Source organism: Tursiops truncatus, chromosome 7 (genome assembly GCF_011762595.2).
Source record: "Tursiops truncatus isolate mTurTru1 chromosome 7, mTurTru1.mat.Y, whole genome shotgun sequence".
NCBI lineage: Eukaryota > Metazoa > Chordata > Mammalia > Artiodactyla > Delphinidae > Tursiops > Tursiops truncatus.
The window spans coordinates 63,418,800-63,438,704 of NC_047040.1; the positions used below are offsets into that span (position 1 = coordinate 63,418,800).

The 19,905-nt window shown below is 41.5% G+C and overlaps 1 protein-coding gene across 1 annotated transcript in view; it reads left to right on the top strand.

The window, feature by feature from the left end:
- The window catches only part of STK39 (serine/threonine kinase 39), a 482,653-nt gene that overhangs the window by 3,328 nt on the left and 459,420 nt on the right, over positions 1–19,905 (top strand). The window contains exons 2-3 of the mRNA XM_033860055.2: positions 5,330–5,786; positions 13,140–13,394. Coding sequence (XP_033715946.1) covers positions 13,349–13,394 — 46 coding nt within the window. The 5' untranslated portion in view covers positions 5,330–5,786; positions 13,140–13,348. The remainder of the gene's footprint in view (positions 1–5,329; positions 5,787–13,139; positions 13,395–19,905) is intronic.

Here is a 19,905-nt window from a genome sequence, read left to right on the forward strand (position 1 = left end):
TTTTTTTTTTTTTTTTTTTTTTTTTTGCGGTAAGTGGGCCTCTCACTGTTGTGGCCTCTTCCGTTGAGGAGCACAGGCTCCGGACGCGCAGGCCCAGCCGCCATGGCTCACGGGCCCAGCCGCTCCGCGGCATGTGGGATCTTCCCGGACCGGGGCACGAACCCGTGTCCCCTGCATCGGCAGGCGGACTCTCAACCACTGCGCCACCAGGGAAGCCCTGTTTTGCTTTTTTATGAAAAACAATGGATGAGCAAGTGAAGCACATCTGTTGGCCAGATTTACAATCTTCAGTTACTTCCTTGTTTTCACACCTAAGGGACTGTATTCATTTAGAAGGCCATATTTTTAAAGCAATACTATCTTAAAATGGACTTTATGCAGAAAACAACAGGCAAGATAGTGAAGGATATGGAAATCTTGAGGAGACATTTAGTATACATGTTAAGTGCACTAACTTTGGAGTTTTACAAAATGTAGGTTTAAGTGCTGGCTTTGCCAATAATAGCCTATTCTTCCTTAGAAAAAGTTCTTAATTACTTAACCTTTTAAAATCTCAGTTTCTTCACATGTACAAAAGGAATAATACTATTTACCACATGGGGTTAAGGTAGGATTTAAGTGAGATCATGTAAAGTGTTTAACAATTATATGGAGGTGGTTACCATTATTATTATGTACTGTCGCAATGTGGTGAAAATTCCATTGTTTCAGGGGAAGAAGGATCAGACTCTGCTGGGATAATTTACCTTCACGGCAGGCTGAGCCTTTCACATCTGAGGATGAGCAGGCCTTTACTTCTGAGATTAGTGGAATTAGCTTTCACTCAGCAGGGGAAGTGAGGATGATGTCAGGAAGGGAGAGACAGGGGAGTGGAGGGAGATTTCAGAAGCCTGTGCACCCTGCGTGAGATTCTTCCTGATGTTTTTGCTGCTAAGCTGCCATAACGTATTAGACACAAACTGCTGAAAACCAGTGATGTTTGGGAGAAACTTGTAAAGACACCAAGTTTTGATATAAGCGGCTTGTACAAACATGAAAGCCGGAGGATGTAAGCCGAAAAGAATTTGAAAAATTGTGGAGATGTATTTTAAATCTCAAGAGGTCAAGAAGCTGGAATTTGAGTCAGGTGTTAAGCAGCCGGTGTAGTCCACAAGGATAGCTGTATCCAGTCACCCTGTGGACCATGGCAGAAACTAGGGGAAAGAAGATTCTTGGGAGGCCTGATATGTACGTTCCAAGATTGGAAGGGCTGTCAGGTGGGGGCAGTTTGACTTGATCTGTGCGGATCTAGAGGGCAGAACTTGGAACAATTGGCTTAAATATCTGCAAGGCTAATTTTATCTCGGTAGAAGAAATATGCAAAGCTGGCCAAAAATGAATCAACGGTCTCATCAAGCAGGGAACTTCCTATCATGGGAAGTGTTCAGGCAGGAGTCTACCTGTTAGATATGTTGGGAAAGCATTCCTGTCTGAAACTGACTTGGAAATGGATGCCTTCTAAGCTCCCTTTAGTACTTTGGAGCTAACAGAAAACACTATTTGGAGAAGAATCTGCCTTGCCCTATGAATTTTTGCAGTTGGAAGAAGACATGAGGCAATGCCCTAATACTTTAGGACCTCTTCCGTACTAAATTTCTACTCTCTTAGAGGGGAGAGGGAAGAGGGAAGAAGGAGTGAAGGAAGAGGAAAGAAAGAAACAGAAGGTAATTACCGTGGGACAGAAATACATTCAAAAGTTAGAAAGAGAAATTTAAAAGTCCAAAATAATAGATCACTTCTTGCTAAAATGTTCTGATAAAGCCTAAAAGGGCTGGAGTATGTTGCTAGCTGCCTGCAGGATCCCAGTTGAAAACAAAATCAAAGGACTTAGGCCACATGGTTATATTGGCAGAGTCTGTTAGTTACCGGCTTCCATCCCTAGCACTTTGAACATTTTTCTGTGCTGTTTTTAGTAGTGGGAAATTAGACATCAGAAATTACTCTGTTATATGCTATTTGAGAACTGATACTACCTCAGATGACTGTGTTCTTCCTTTCCTTCATTAGTTGTTAGAGTTTAAGTTCATCCTCGTGTGGATCTAAGGAGGGTAGAATTTCAAAGATAACCTTTCCTTGCAATCATTTAGTTTTGCCTTCAGAACTGCATCTAAGGCAAATGTTCACGTCCATGTCTAAAATAATCATTACCAGGAAATCTCAGTATATATTAAATTAAACTCTACGTGCTCATATTTGGAAAGTACACATAGTTTTAAAAGTTTTTCCCTTTGAATTAAAAAATATGTAAATCTGCATAATAACCAAACAGATCAGCCCTCTTTCATTGTTAAATTAAGTGCAGAGTAGATACCTAGATAGGAGAATCATATCGTAAATATTCCAAGGAATTAATTGATCTCATTTAATTGAATTTGAGACCAATAAATTGTAATACCTTCTGCTGCCCTAATTACATGTGACATTGTAAGCAATCAGCTCCCTGTGATGGCTGTGTCTAGGCTGCTATGTTTCTATTTGTCTCACATTTTTATGATCCCTAAATTCACTTAAACTTTAAAATGCAATTAAAATACAGCATAATCGTGCTTCCCTGGTGGCGCAGTGGTTGAGAATCTGCCTGCTAATGCAGGGGACACAGGTTCGAGCCCTGGTCTGGGAGGATCCCACATGCCGCGGAGCAACTAGGCCCATGAGCCACAACTACCAAGCCTGCGCGTCTGGAGCCTGCGCTCCGCAACAAGAAGCCGCGAGAGTGAGAGGCCCACGCACCGCGATGAAGAGTGGCCCCCGCTTGCCACAACTAGAGAAAGCCCTCGCACAGAAACGAAGACCCAACACAGCAAAAATAAATTAATTAATTAATAAACTCCTACCCCCAACATCTTCTTCAAAAAAAAAAAAAAATATATATATATATATATATATATATATACAGCATAATCAAGATTGAGAAAAAACAAGCTTTCAGAAGTCTACACAGATATGAGTTATGAGAAGATTTAGGTACTCTGATTTCACCAGCCATATATTTTTCAGAAGGCCTCCCCAGTGGTTGCCACAGAATTATTAACAAAATCCAGCGGCCCTGGAGCTTCCTAATGCTTGTGAATGATTTGGCTTAAAGGTTTTTGCAGTCCTCATTTGCATTGTAAAATGGACTTCAGCTCTAAGTTTAAGGAGAAGTTTTAGAAGCTTTGACATGGCAAGATGCCATGAGAATATTTTCCCTGTGGGGAAACGAAACTCAAATGTGCTAATTAAGGGTACTTAATATCCCTCAAAATTAATTCTTTGTTACCTGCAGTGGTTTAATTATTCCCTTATGGAAAGCTCAGAAATGCCCTGAATCTTTAAATAGCAGTGGACTGCTTGATTCTGAGTCAACATCCACTTTGAAGATATTTCTTCTACTCGTTGGCTACAGCAGTGGCCAAAGAGAGGAAGATTTTTCGATGACGCAGTAAAACAGTAAGACAAATTTTCCCTGGTGGTTTGCGAAATCAGCTTCGTTAATATCATCATCCCTCACATGAGAGAACCTTCCAGAAAAAAAATGTATAGCGATAAAAATGAAAAGAGGGAAAGAGCTACAGTTAAACATCAGGCAATTCTAAGCTCTGACCACCAGAAGCAGTCAGCCAGCCCTGACACTTTCCCCACTAGCAGCCTGCGCTTTCCAGAAAAGCAAAAATCAGATGTCCTCAGAAGATTTTGGTTGAACTGAGAGAGAACTAACCATATACAAGGCTGTTTATCTTGAGAAATAAACTTGAGTGTTATCCAGGTAACTGTTGTTTCTCCTGGAATTCTTCTTGAATCAGGTATCCCCATGTAGCTATGGGACACACTAAAAAGCTCTAAATGTAGGTACATGTCTTGAGTCCAAATGTCACTTCCTCTGGTAGCCAACTCTGACCACCCAATCTAAAGCTGCTGCCCAGTCACTCTGTCACATCCCCCACTTACAGTCTTCCCATCACTCACAGCCATCTGATACCTTCTCGTGGGTTTACTTATCTACCAGTTTGTTCCTGTCATCCCACCTCAAACGTGCATTCTGGGAGAGCAGGGCCCTGGCCATCCTTGTCACTGCTGTACCCCAAGCTTTGAGCAGCCCTTGGGTCATGATGGCTGTTCAGTAAATCATTGTTAAAGGAGGGGAGTGTAGATTTTTTTTTTTTTTAATGTCAAACCCCTCTAACAATCAAAAAAAGATTTATTCTGGAGCCTGAGCTAGGAAAGGAGCTGGATATCCTGTGGCAGCAACCTGGAATCCGTGAATTTAATCAGGATAATGTGCGAGGACCCAAGTTCCCTGCACACACCCAAACCTCTGCACCGAAGCTGTCCGCTCAAGCGAGTTTGACCAGAATCGGTCGATCAATTGATCACTTGGCAGGACTTGCAGGGTTATCATTCTCTTGGGCTGGAATGTTATCAGCTTAACCCTCATCTATCTCCTCCCTCTGGAGCTGTCAGTGAATCTCTGGAACTCTCCGTCTAACCCTATTTTGACCTACATTTGATAAGGTCAAGTGTGAGGCATTTCCTAAACTTAGGAAAACTAGGCCAAATGCCCTGCACAGACCCTGGGCCTACCTGTGTCCTAATGTACACCTGTACTTCTGCTACTTCTCTCCTCTTAATTTTGTTTGGGCCACAGAACCAAGGAGTTCATTCCACTGGGCTGGTGAACAGTTTACATAGGAGTGCATGTATGTATTATCTCCTCAATTAATCTTAACTTAGCCAAACATATAGATATGGTTTTCTGTGCCTTCACTACCCCCTTAATTTAGTCTCTAACCAATAACTCTTTTGAGGGGTTAACTAACCTTCAAGCTGCAGGCCAGAGCTACACAGCACCTGCGGGGAAACATAGTAGCTTGTGTGGAATTAGACCATTTGTAAATTGTAGTCAGTTTGAAAAGAGAAAATTTCATTGAGTCAAAAAGCCTGCTTTATCTCCTTGCAAGATTTGATATTCGAGCAGGAGGTACAGATAGAGTCATTTGCTCAGGCCTTCCAAGGCTACCCACGGTAAAGAGACAATACAGTCAGGGCAGACATCGATTTTCTGGATTTCAGACCATCCTCAGAAATACTAGTTAACACAACTCTTCATAGATCCCAATGAAGAAGACCTCTTCTCAGTATCAAAAGGGAATAACAAATCATTTGGAAAAACTTCATGTCTTAAGCGTCAAGTAATGGGAATTTGTTTCAATTCTTGCGGGCTAAAAATATGAACAAACACCACTGAAAAGGCCTAGAAAAAAAGGCCCTAATGGTGAAGTAACACTTTTCCCATCTTGCTGTCTTTTCCCAGGTCACCTTCAGACAAGGGGCGGATTTCCTCCCACATGCATTCTTCCCCCTTGCAAAGCTTTGCCCTCTCCAGGAATGACCCATGGTCAACATTTGGCCTCTGCTTGAGAATTTAAGGACAAATCTCAGCCTTCCTTTTCCTGCACCATTAGAAAATGTCTAAGTAACATGAGAGCCATCCAAAAGACAAAGCCACAAATATCCAACTCAAGGAAACAAAATAAAACCTGAAGATTTTGGCAAGGTGTCCATGGATTTCTGCCCAATGCATCTGGCCTTCCCTTTGGTCTGCCCCAACCAGCTGGGCAGTAAAAGAGGTGGATCCGGAAGACTCATCCATTAGAGGGAATACAGGGCCTGCCTGGTATCTGAAACACCTACGCAATCTGCCGCTACTCTGTGCAAGAGCCTCTGCCTGGCTCTCCTTGTCTACAGGACAAATCCAGACTCCTTCATAGGTAAGCAGGGCCCACAAGTTGACTTTCCATCTCTCTTTCCTAATCCAACAGTTCACTCTCCATCTCTTTTTCCTAATCCAAATCGTTGAACTTTGTACCCATCCCGACAACTCAACCTTCCTCTCTCACATGTGTACTTAAACAAGTTTTTTTCTTCTTCATATTATTTCCTCCTATTTAGAATGCCTTTCCCTTTCTTCTCTACCCATCAAAATTGTATTTGTAAGCTAACTTCTGTCTCAAAAACCACCTTCTGAAATTTAGATCACATCAGAATTAGAACGAATCCCTCCCTACCTGGGGTTAACGTTGGGCATTCCACCAGGCAGGTTGTCTTTTCTCTTGAACCACTGGCTCCTTTAGGGCAGAACTAGTTCTTATTTCATCGCTATTGCCCCAGGGCCTAGCAGGGATTTTTGCACATAGCAGGTATTTAAGAAAGTTTGGTCTAATTGTATTTCTTAGGAGAACAGCCTCTAACAGCTAATTTAGGGTGGGAGACAGTTGATATGAATTGTTAAGAGTTCAGGAGTAAGAATGAAGTTCACCTGTAAATCCCAGCTTCACTTCCTACAAGCTGTATGGCCTTGGAACTAACTAAATCTTTAAGCCTGAGTTTCCTCATCTGAAAAAAAATGGGGTATATTTACATCTGTAATACATAAAAGTATTTACCTCATCTAGCTATTGGAAGAACTAGATAAACACGTTTAGCACGAGGCCTAGCACTTGGTAAGAATTCAATACGTGTTACTTCTCTCCTCCTGCCTCTCCCCTCCCCCGTTCTCCTCCTTTGCTTCATTACTCCTCCTCTTGCTATCTTAATACCATAAGGGGAAGGCCAGCTGTGGACTATAAACCTGGTTACCTCTCCCACAGCTGGGCTCCGTCTCTAGGCTATGTCTTAGGAAGACTTTTCCTTCTTGCAAAGAATACTGTAACTGTCACCGAAATGTGGCCTTGTTATCTTGGAGTGGAGAGAATTTGTCTTTGGGTTAACCCCTCTTTTGTTTGAGAAAACTACCTCACTAGCTCTTTGAGACATACAAATGAAAAGTAAATGTTTACCCATTGTTTGGCTAGAAACCGTGAGGTCACCAATAATTGGAAGACCCATGTTTAGCACTCAGAGTTGATGTTTGGTGTGTAAGTTCTTGTATTATTGAAGTGAGCTTCTTCCTGTAGACTTTGTTGCAATTTGTGTGTGTGTGTGTGTGTGTGTAAAGGAAAAAAATATTTCTAAGCCTTGCAGGAGTGAGTTTGGAGAGCCAGGCTGAATTCTTGCTTGTCCTAGCTAGCACTGGGCTTGGGAGCCAGGTGATGTGAGTTGTTTTGCTTTATTTTATCAGCATCAATGGCAGGAAAAGGAGACTGATGTTGGGGTGAAGTTGAAGGGCGGCCTTTCATAGAACCTTGTCACCCTCTGGGAAGGGCAGTGCCGTTCCTCTGCCCAGGTGACAAGACAGAGTTGGAACAGAGTCATTTCTCCCACCTCTTTGCAAAACCAGCTCCCCTCTGCCTCCCCCAGCAGCTACTGGAGCAAGAAGACCCACCTCTGTTGTCACTGTTGCTCTCAGAAGTCCAACCACTGGCAGAGAAAACTAAGAACGCGGTAGCTGTTATGTAGTGGCCTGAAGCACAGATGGGTTGGTGGGCATCTTTAGGAACTATAGAAATAGTGGGGAAGAAAGGGAAACATTTCTGGGAAGAGTGAGGTCAGGGACGTGACTTATTGAGCTCTTGTAACTTGGATGTTAAAATTATTGTGACCTCATATTACCATCCCCAGTTCCAGTTTTATAAAATCTGCGGCATGCTATTTGAATAAATAAATATTTGGTTTTAAAATGGATTATTATTTTTAATTTATTTTTTTTTAATTTAAAGCCAGAAAGAATTTGGGGTGGGAGATAGCATAGCATGGTGGGGTTTTTGTTTGTTTTTGATAGGTAATAAGTGGATTTATTTAGAGAGAGAGAAACACACCCCACAGACAGAATGTGGGCCATCTCAGAAGGTGAGAAAGGCCCGTAGTGGTTTTTTTTAAGAGAATGGATTCTGGAAATCAGCATATTTCTATCTTGGCTTTTCTTTTTACTACTGTAATCACAAGCAATTTATTCACCCTCTTTAAGCCTCTGTTTTTTATCTGTAAAATATAGATGCGTGGCAGATTGTATCTTCCAAAAACAGCTGCGCCGGTATATATTTCATCTCACATGCTGTTCTCATGAAGTGACTTTGACCTTCTTTCATTAAGAGATGGGACCAGTAATCCCTTCCCTTGAATCTGGGCTGAACTTTGAAACTGCCTCAACCAAAAGAATGTGGCAGAAGTGATGTGACTTCCAGCTAAGTTATAACAGGCAATAGGCTTCCATGCCTGGCTCTCTGTCTCTCTCCCAGCCTCTAGACCCCAATCGCCATGTTGTGAGGAAGCCCAGGCCACATGGAGAGGTCATGTGTGGGTGTCCCTGTTGACATCCCCACCAGACCCTCAGCTGACAGCCAGCATTAACTTCTCGACATGGGAGTGGTCGATTCTTCAGATGATTCCATAGCCCAGTCTTCAAATCCTCCAGCTGAGATCCCAGACCTCATGGAGCAGAGATAAATCAAATTTATCATGTTCTTTCTGAATTCTTGACCCACAGAAACCATAAGAGATGATAAAAGATTATTGTTGTTGTAAGCCCCTAAATTTTGTGGTGATTTGTTATGCAACAATAGGTAACTAAAATGAGAGATAATGGTATGTAATCCATGGTGGTGTTATGAGAATTTAAAGAAATAGCACAAAGCTTAGCACAGCAGTGAGGGCTCAAAAATGTCAGATGCTTTTATTATAACAAAAAAAGGCAGTTTCTAAGCAAAAATTTGAGGGAAATGAGGGCTCTCAAGAGACCTTTTCTGGGTGTCTTAACAGATAACCAGGGGAAAGAGAAGTTGAAATTGTTGAGGAACCCACGCTAGAAGCAGAGATCTGTGGAGCTGGTGCGTGAATAAATTCACGTGAAGATTTGGTTTTCCCTCTCTGGAAGAAGTGCTCTTAAAATTCCTGGAGCCAGAACCTCAGGATGGGAGAGAGAATATATGTGTCGGGGCCACTGTCATATCTGCACCCTCACAGTGGTTGGCCCACCACCCTGTGGTGAGCACCAGTATTTAAGAGAAGCTAGCTTCTGTATGTAATTACAATGACCTCTCTAGTCAGTTACTCTCCAAGTAACCTATACCTGTACATGCAGGTCTAATATTAGTTTCTTGGCATATTTCAGAAAGGTATCAGACTGTCATAAAGCCCTTCTGTAAGGACTGCTTCAGTGGGAACTAGGAGATATGTCAAGCTTGTCCTGTATCACTAAGGTAACAAGAACTCCATCATCCTCAAAATTTGCTCTAGTTTCAAGAGCCATCCATCATTTTGATGAAGATAGATGTGGACCACTGAATATTCTCCTAGTGTTTCCAATGACCAAGGATATCAACAGGAAAAGGAAAGACAATGGCCAGTTTATACTTCTAATCTTTTTCCCCCATACACACAAAAAAAGGTTATAAAGTATTATAAAGTCAGTAACAGAATAAGGACACCGGAAAATATATCTTTTTCCCCCTCTGTTCCTGAAGGTGTGTTGTGTAAAATTTGGGATTATTTCAGATTTATAAACAATTATTTTAAGCAATGATTTGAAAAGAGAGGCAAGACTTTAATGGTGGTGTCTCTGGCGTAGTAGCTGAGGAAATGGTTTTTAGGTTAAATGTCATTTTAACATCCTTTAAATCATCCTTTAACCCTACTGATGTGGCACGTGCTAGTAAATTTAGACACCATCTACTGAGTGCTTTTCCTTGTTCTAAGCACTATACTAATTTCTTTGTATGCATTACTTCATTATAATCCCCATCACGATCAATCTTATGAGATAGGCATCACAAACCCCAATTTTTTCTTGTGGAAATTGAGAGTTACAGAAGTCAAACAGCTTCTAAGAGGAGCTGAGATGGGATCCAAAGACCATGCCTTGCCCATTACTAACTTTAGCTGAGGTTGCTTCTCCACTCTGCATGTGCAAAGGCTGCTTCAAGACTCAGCTCAAGTGTCACCTCTTCTTGCATGGTTTTCTGTTCACACACACACACACACACACACACACACTCACAGGACATCTCTCCCACTCACTTCTCTCTAAACTTCTATAGCATCGCTGGCCGAATGAAATAATGTGAGCCACGTGTGTAATTTTAAATTTTCTAGTAACCACGTAAAAGCGTGAAAAGAAACAGGTGAAATTAATTATATACTTTAACCCAACGTATCCAAAATACTATCGTGTCCCATGTAGTCAATATAAATATTATTAATGAGATGCTTTGCATTTGTTGCACTGAATCTTCGAAATCTGGTGTGTATTTTATACCTACAGTACATCTCAGTTCGAACTAGCCACATTTCAAATGCCCAATGATCAATAAGTAGTGGCTGTTCTATTGGACTGTGCAGTTCTATAGCATTTAGCCCATGTCATTTCCTTTTTATTCAGTGTAAAGTAAGTCTCTTGAGGTCAAGAAATGAGACAAACTCATCTTTGTATTTCCCAAATATCACATAATAAATGTTTGAGTCAACATGTGAGTCAAGAACACAAGTACTGGCACCTTACTGGATTCCTAGAAGGGAAGTATCTGCCCCACATCAAGGCATGGGTAGTTCTCACAAAGTCATCTTCCCACCACGTAGTCTTAGGAGCTGCAAGATGCCCAGAGAGCTGCAAAACAGCCTTGAGGTTGAAGTTGTGAAACTGACAAGGAAGAAAAAGAGAGAATGCTATGGGGGTTATGAAAACAAAAGACAGACAAAGCCCCAGATCACTTTCTGGTGATCCTTCAAAAAAAGAAAACGAGACAAACACATGGTGATGAGAGGTTACCAAGTGACTCAACCGTCTGAAAATAATAGAGCAGTAATTGATACTTAGTGTGAAAGGATTCTTTAAATCTCTCCGGTGTGGCTTACACACTTGAAACACATCTTGAGCATATAAAAGTGGTATATTTGGAAAAAATAACCTTTTTTGGGCCACTCAGGTTATATCTGACTCAAAATCCAACAGGTAGTATCCATTAAAAAAATCAGTTGTCAATTAGTGTCTTAAGTATTGACCAGTTTTTTCTTTTTCCAGTGAGTAGCTCTTACTATATGGGAATATGGCTTCACAGTGTATTTACTGTATTGTTTGTGAATTTGTACTCAATTATTTTCCTAGTTGGCTGTGAAAGTTAGTGACACATCCTAAAATACTTTTCATTTGTGTAGGACTTTAGAGTTCACTTTTGTATATATTACCTCCCCTTGATGAAACTCTTTGGGACATTTTGTGTCACTCCCCAGGAACCTTCTGTCGAGGATTTCTGGAGTCATACAATCAAAGTCTCAGGCTGTTGATTTTGGAAATCATGTCAATTCATAGTTTACAAGTGATTAAAATGCAGTCTTCTTTAAAATCAGAGCTTGCCTTTTAAGTACATACGGGTCTTTCAGGACATACAGGTGGATTGAATGCAGAAAATCCTCAGACGCTCCCTCTGCCTGTGAAGTAATAACGTTTGGAAAAGGCATTTTACTGATGTCCTTTGGTTTCCGGCAAAAACATGTAGGACTAAGACCATCACCAGCTGAGAGGCCACTCATAAAATATGATGAGGCCCGGGCTTCCCTGGTGGCGCAGTGGTTGAGCGTCCGCCTGCCGATGAGGGGACATGGGTTCGTGCCCCGGTCCGGGAAGATCCCACACGCCGTGGAGCGGCTGGGCCCGTGAGCCATGGCCGCTGAGCCTGCGCGTCCGGAGCCTGTGCTCCGCAACGGGAGAGGCCACAACAGTGAGAGGCCCGCGTACCGCAAAAAAAAAAAATATGAGGCCCAGAAGTTTGGGGATTTTTAATGTCAAGAAACATTCTCCCTGGAATATCAGCCTCACAGTTATTATCATTTCAAGAGGAGGCCCGCAACAGGTAAGGAAACCTCTGGACACTGTTGGCTGAAGCAGGGCTTCATCTGAAATCTGCACTCAGAGCTGACTGCACTCAGAGCTTCATCTGACTGCACTCAGAGCTGACATTGTCCTGAGGTGTCTCTCTGTGGTCTCACCATGAGGTGATTATTGCCAGGTAGCTCAGTCTGCTCAAAGTTTCACTAATGGAGTTCGATGGTTGGTAACAGAAAAGTGAGATATAATGCAACTTCTTTTCTTCTTTTTCAAATCTCGTGCTAATTTATATTCAAATTCTTTTAAGCATCCAGGGTGGAAGGGAAAGTTTTTTCCCTCACAGGGTGGTTAAGAGTAGGGCGTGGGTAGGGTTTCCATATGCCCTTTACACCCAATTAATTTTCTACAGAATTGAGCTCTCAGGAGGCTGCTAGTGTTAAAGCCTATCCCACCCCCTTTTATCAGCCGTTGAAATGGGCCATTAGATCTTCAATCGTTATCAACCCAAGATGCTATGGTTGTAGCTTAGCAAGAATAAAGCCATTTTCTAAAGGTGCTTGTGTATATAACAGGAAGAAAACTATGTTATCTAAAAAAATTGGATAGCGTTCTACATTCTACACTAATGGATCTTCCCTAACAGTGGAAGGGGGTGGGGAAGAGTAGGCTAGAAGATTGTGGGAAAATAAGAGAGGGCTTTAGGGCCATGGTTTGCCACCCTTTTTGATCAAACACCTCATTTTTATAATAAGTAATTAAGACTGCCACCTTGACTATTCTGAAATGAAATTCAAATAATCTTTTCTAAAAATCCAATGTACTTCCCTAACTGTAGTATACAGGAGCAATAAAAAGGAAGCAATTTATGAAATACATAAAAATATGTATTCAATACGCAAATGTTTGGCTAAGAGGACACTAGAAAGTCCATAATGGAATCAGATGCCTGCGCTGATCCTAGAATCCAACAAACACACTGGTGACAACTGCACCCTGAACCGTTGTGTGTTGCATTGAGCAATGTTGCCATCCTGATGTGATGTCCTGAAATAGTGAACAACTCTTGGGGAAGTTCCAAACCAAATGCAGTCATCCCTCAAAAAGTCAAAAATATGTTGTTTTTTTATATAACTCAGAGTCAGGTGCTAGGTTCAGATAACAGGATTTATTTTTACCTACATGAGTGTCCAGGGGAACTTTGAAAGTGGCAGGAGATGCCAGACAATTCTTCATTATGTGAGACTATCTCACAGCTTGAGATAGGTTCAAGGTTAAGACCTTGAACGCCATTTTAGGGTCTTAACGCCATTTTAAGGTCTTAACGCCATTTCCTGTTTTATGCTATGCTGAAGTCTCCTATTCTTAGGCCCAGACCTCTCGCAAAGCTGGTGAATCAGGCTTGGAGAGCATCAGCCGTGAACAATGCCCCAAATCATGCCATGAAGCTAGTTTGGTGAAGACCCTGCCACTGCCACCACAGGGCGCAGACAAGTCAGTGTGTGCAGCTGCCACCACTGACCTGGGAAGAGAACACAGCTGTCTCCCAGGTATCACCCTGTACTGCTTGAGGACCACATGGTGACTGCTGCTTCACGCCGCTGGCTTTCGCCTTTGAAGTGTGGTGAGTGAATCTGATTGGCTCAGCCTCTGTCACATGTCCTTGTCTTAACTGAAAGGGAGGTTCGGAAAGTATACAAACATCTTGACCTTCTCGAGTGGGAGGCAGGCTCTGCTTCCTCCAAAACAAGAAAAGGGTTCAGAGGCTGGACAGCCTACCAGAATGACCAGTGCCCACTCTAGCTGGCCAAATGAGTTCTGCAGAAGTCCCATGGGGTTTTAGAGTAGAGAGTGGTCTCTGAGGAGTTATGGGCAAGGAAGGATTTATACAGGAGGTGAGGTTTGATCAAGACTTGAAGGATGAGGAAATTAATATGGTTGTGTGTAGGGATGGGAGAAGGAATTCTCCAGAGATGGAATGACATGAACAAGTATGCAGAACTGGGAAAACAAGTGCAGGCAAAGGAGTCCAATTTCACTGGAGCTGAGTTCCACGGGGAGTCATTAGTGAAAGGAGAGAAGGGACAGGAATGGCATGCAGAAGTTTGGTGAGTTTGTTTAACAGCGTTTTGACGTAATCAAAGTTGTGTTTGATGAGAGTATTTGCATATTTTCTGTATTGACTTTTATTGATTTATCAAAAAATAATGTCCTTGTCAATTTGAATCTCATTCTTAGTCTTTAGGGGAACAGACCTGTTTTTATGAATTGCTAGGAGCCTGAAGGTTTTTTGGTTATTTGTTTGTTGTTTGTTATTTTTGTCACTGTTGTTGCTGTTTTTTTCTGATAAAGAGGCTAACTCCTTTATACTTTTAATTTGTATTACATTGTATCCACTGAGGAATTTCACAAGTATCTTTTAGCTGATTCTAAGAGTGACCCCCACCTGCAACTTTTAATCAAACTAGGTGTCATAATCCATTTTTTCCAACACTCGTTGCACACCTAACATGTACCAGGATCACTATTTAATGCTTTCATCTCCATGTTTAATGTTATTTTCAAATTACTCTTTTATTTATGAAGAAATAGGATCTGAGAGAATAAATAATTTGCCCAATGACACACAATTTAGAAGTGGTGGGATAAGGGTTTTGACTCATGTCTGTCTATCTAATTCCCACATGATCTAGTGGCTTCTCTCAACAGAGTGTAATCTGAAATTATTGACTGTGCTATCTAGAAGTTCTGTGATATTTTGGTTCTAGCCATTCTGAAGCCAAGAGTCTCTGAGACTCAGTTTTAAAGAACTCAAAGGAAGCAGATCTTTTATTATTATTATTACTTTTTTATTAACGTATAGTTGATTTACAATGTCGTGTTAATTTTCTGGTATACAGCGAAGTGATTCAGATATATATATATGTGTGTGTGTATATATATATATATATATATATATATATATATATATATTCTTTCTTTTCCCTTATAGGTTATTACAAAATATTGAGTATAGTTCCCTGTGCTATATAGTAGGTCCTTTTTCTTTATCTATTTTATATATAGTAGTATGTACCTGTTAATCCCAAACTCCTAATTTATTCCTCTCCCCCTTCCCATTTGGTAACCATAAATTTGTTTTCTATGTCTATAAGTCTGTTTCTGTTTGGTAAATAAGTTCATTTGTATCATTTTTTTAGAGTCCACATATAAGTGGTATCATATGATGTTTGTCTGACTTACTTCACTTAGTATGATAATTTCTAGGTCCATCCATGTTGCTGCAAATGGCAATATTTCATTCTTTTTTATGGCTGAGTAATATTCCATTGTACATATATACCACATCTTCTTTATCCATCCATCTGTCCATGGACACTTAGGTTGCTTCCATGTCTTGGCTGTTGTATAGTGCTGCAATGAACATTGGGGTGCATGTATCTTTTCAAATTAGAGTTTTCATTTTTTCTGGATATATGCCTAGGAATGGGATTGATGGATCGTATGCTAACTCTATTTTCAGCTTTGTTTTGTTTTGTTTTGTTTGTTTGTTTTGTTTTTTGTGGTACGCGGGCCTCTCACTGTTGTGGCCTCTCCCGTCGCGGAGCACAGGCTCCGGACGCGCAGGCTCAGCGGCCAAGCCCTATTTTCAGCTTTTTTAAGGAGACTCCATTCTGTTCTCCAGTCTTGTTGGACATCTCACTCAGGATCACCTGGCTTAAATCAACAAATCTTTCATCTTGCCAAGGACGCCCTTTGCAGTAGTGGAAGTTAACTATGCTACTATAGTCTTTATGCCATTTTTGTTTGGCTGTTGGACAACTCTGCCTTGAGGTGATATAATCTGCCTTCCTTGGTACCTCCTTGACAGTACCTGGTACATCCTTGTGTGATAAAGTTACCCCTGAGAGGATGTGCTACACTCTTGTCTCATTCTCTGAACCGGAGGCTCCAAGTCCTAGAGAGTGGTAATACAAACCAATATCCAAGATCTAGGGATCATCATGGAGAAGAATGGACAACAGAGTCCAATGGTGATGTAACAACCCATTTGTGTCTCCAGTACATCCTCCATCCCCACCAAAGCTTGAGCAGAAATTTCAAGGTATGGCCATCCAGTACGCTGTAACATTTGGTTTCCAATTTCTATTTTCTTTCTTTGTTCACGCTTTGAGAGAGAGACCAACAGGCATTAAAATGTCAGAAAAGGGGCTTCCCTGGTGGCGCAGTGGTTGAGAGTCCGCCTGCCAATGCAGGGGACACGGGTTCGTGCCCCGGTCCGGGAGGATCCCACATGCCGTGGAGCGGCTGGGCCCGTGAGCCATGGCCACTGAGCCTGCGCGTCCGGAACCTGTGCTCCGCAACAGGAGAGGCCACAGCAGTGAGAGGCCCACGTACCGCAAAAAAAAAAAAAAAAAAAAATGTCAGAAAAAAAGCAGGCAATGGGAGGAAAATGGAAAAAATAAGTAATCTTTGGTTTCAAGCTTGGCTGGACCTCTCCCCTGCTCTGCTGCCCTTAAGGAACAGACCTTGTAGCAGGTGTCAGAGGCATTCACCACCCACCTCAAGTCCTCACTCTCTAGATCCCTCAATCTGAAGGTCATTTTGTCTCATATTTCACTGAGAAATAGAGGCCAATGGTTTGAAAATCTTTCCTTTCCCCTCACCCTGCAAACCTCTCTCTATTGAGAAAAGTGTACCTCCGACTTTTCAAAGTTAAGCTCTCCTCCCATGCTCCTAACACCAGTCCCACCTACCTTCTTCCGTAACTCGCTCCATCAACTACCTTTATTTTTGTCTCCTATGTCTCTCAGGTTACAAATATGTTCAAGGGCACCATATCTTAAAGGCAAACCAACACATGAAAAGGCTTTTCTACCCCTAACCCACACACTGCCAGTTCACTTTTTTTCCCTTTGCACAGATTTGTTGAAAGGGTAAGGCTTCATGTACTGTCTGTACTTTCTTACCTCCCATTCACTCCCTGATGCAATATGGTGTCTTTGCTGAAACTGCTTCCCCCAGACCAATGTATTGGACATCTGGGTTTTTGTTGTTGTTGTTTGCTTGTTTGTTTGTTCTGACCGGCATTCCTGACCAGAGTTCCCCTGGTGGTCACAGTCAGAGGGGACATACACAGAAGCCAATGTAGACCTCTTGAGTTTCCTTCTTTGGAATCGGACACCTGAGCAGAGACACACTGAAGAAGATGTGAGTGCTGAGCATCAGTTGGCATCACAGTGAAAAAAGTCCACCTGTTTTTTTGCTGCTCAGCACCTCAGGGCTCCTATATTTCCTGCCCTTCCTGAGACCTGGTATCTCAGCTCTTCATGAGACTGTGAGCTATACTGTATGCTGATAGCTCCCCTTTTCCTTTTTAAGTTACTGAAGGGGAAATGGGGAGTAAAGGCTAATAAGCATAGAGTTTCTTTCTTCCCTGAGATATCTTTCTCACCCATGTCCTAAGATGATGGGAATACAAGGGGTAAATCCCTGACATCAAAACTCCCTAAAAGTCCAATATTATAGAGCAAGTCATTAGCATGAATCCACCAGACACCACTTCCCCTGAGTTGTCTTACACAGGATTTTCCCTGCTAAAAGGGGCATTCAGAGGTGGAGTGATGATAGTTGAAAAAAACAAAAGAAGTGCAACAGGGATGCTTATTAATTAGTTAGAAGAATAAAGAACCAAGTTGGCTTATCCTCAGTTCCAGGAGGCCTGGAGAGGAGCACACATAAAATCAGGTGGGCACAGATTCATGTTCTGGAAGATCCAGCTTTAAATCCCAGCTCCATTGCTTAATCTGGTTTTAGACTCCTTAACTTCTCGAAGCCTCAGTTTCTTTACCTGGAAAATGCAGGTAATAAATGTATCTACTGTGTAACGTTCTTATGAAGATGAAATGAGCTGTAAGAAATTTTAAATGGTTAGCAGAGCGTCTGTTAACCAGTGAGTGATCAATAAATGTAACTTGCTATGACTATGATTTTTTTTCTAAATTCATGTATAATCTCGCTGGCTTGCCATGAATTAGGCCACAGTGGATGGTCATAAAGAAATATATTTTAACTGCTTTTTAAAATTATTTTAAAATCATCCTTAAGTTGCCCATAAGGAAAAAAGAATTGGCTTGATCCTTCAAGAAGAAAAGATAGATCTGAGCATTCAGTGATGATAGGTGAGCTTCCTAAGGAACGTAGCAACTTGGTTACTAGGGAATTTTTTTTTTAACTGAGGAAGAAATGATTATGTGTTAACATATTTTAGATGTGTGTCATGTTTAGGAATCCTTACTGTTCAAGGAAGTCAAGTAAGGAGGGAGGCAGTTTCTCATTGCACAAAATGAGACAAAAAGAAAGTACAATGGACCCTTGAATAATGAAAGGGTTAGGTATATCAATTCTCCCTGCAGTGGAAAATCCCTGGATAATTTAGTCAGCCTTCCTTATACGCGGTTCCTCCGTATCTGCGATTCCATATCCTTGGATTTAACCGACCTCAGATGGTGTAGTACTGCAGTATCTACTGTTGGAAAAAATCCGAGGGTTTTTTTGTCTCAGGGAAAGTGGCCGCACGCAGTTCAAATCCATGTTGTTCACTGGTCCACTGTATTGAACTGAGAGAGAAACTGAAGGTTACAATGGCAATTGACACTTCATCTAAAACTGCAAAGTAGACAGGTGAGTGCTATGTGGCTCAGTGCTAAACCCAGAATATAACTTCAACAGTTTCCTAAAAGCAATAAGGAGTATGATAATTGAGTAGAGATTTATAACACTGGGACTTTAGTTCAATGATTTACAGGACCTGTACCTAATGTTGTTCTCTGTTCATGTCCTTACAGCACAGCATTAAACAGGTTGCTTGAAAATTAAATAAGAGGACTAGGCCTTAGTACCTGTGTGACCTTGGTTATATAAAGCGTGGCCATCTGTAAAGTTTAGCAACTAAAAACACCTGCCAAACTGACTTCGAAGAACTATTGGAAACATCAAAAGGAATAATTAATGTGAACACACTTTGCAAATGAACAGGCAGGATACAAATGACTATCCTTGTGATTATGCGAAATCAAGTGGTTAGTAAATGGTTAAGCACTTTACATTTTATTTTAAAGGTACATTTTTATAGTGAAAACAGAATTGACTTCACCATAAATTCATTTTTAAAAATTAATTGATTAATTTTTTGCTGCCTCGGGTCTTCATTGCTGCGCACGGGCTTTTCTCTAGTTGTAGTGAGCGGAGGTGCGCGGTCTTCTCATTGTGGTGGCTTCTCTTGTTGCGGAACACGGGCTCTAGGTGCGCGGGCTTCAATAGTTGTGGCACGCAGGCTAAGTAGTTGTGGCTCACAGGCTCTAGAGCACAGGCTCAGTAGTTGTGGTGCACGGGCTTAGTTGCTCCGTGGCATGTGGGAATCTTCAGGGACCAGGGCTCAAACCCGTGTTCCCTGCATTGGCAGGTGGGTTCTTAACCACTGCACCACCAGGGAAGTCCCTGTAAATTCTTTTTAAATTAACAAAATATTTAAACTATGGGCTCCAGTGTTAGACACCACCTGGTGGCAGTTAAGAGTAATGCAAGTACATTGCTGAGCTGCAGCACAAATGTCACAGAAAAATGTTAGGTGGAATGGGTACCGAGAAGTTCAAAGAAGGGCTTAGACTAAAATGAGCTGAAATGAGACTTGGCATGCTCAGGATTGAAGCTAGAAAATGGCTCTAGGGTTCGTGTGCTACAACCTGCAGCAGTGAAGCCACTGCTTGCCTCAGCTGTAACTAAATTAGGGGAAGAAAGTCAAGCCTCTTCTTTATCCTCGTCTTCCCACTGACCAGCACAATAGTGCTCAAAAAGTTTATTAAATGAAAAAAAGAAAAAGGAAATAATAAGGGAAGGGAAAGAGAAAGGGAGATAGAGAGAGAGGGAAAATCTTAAAGGAAACTCTGTAAACGAGCCCATTCTGTGTGTTTTTATTTTGTTAGCTTTTTTTTCCCTTCTTGTTGCCATCTGGTTTCTTTTGAAAAATTCCAACTCTGTGTCAACTGAACTAAGTTAAAAGATGCTAAGTTGGGATGGATGAAAAGCAATAGTATATCTTTTTGGAAATTTTATTTTATTGAAGTATAGTTGAT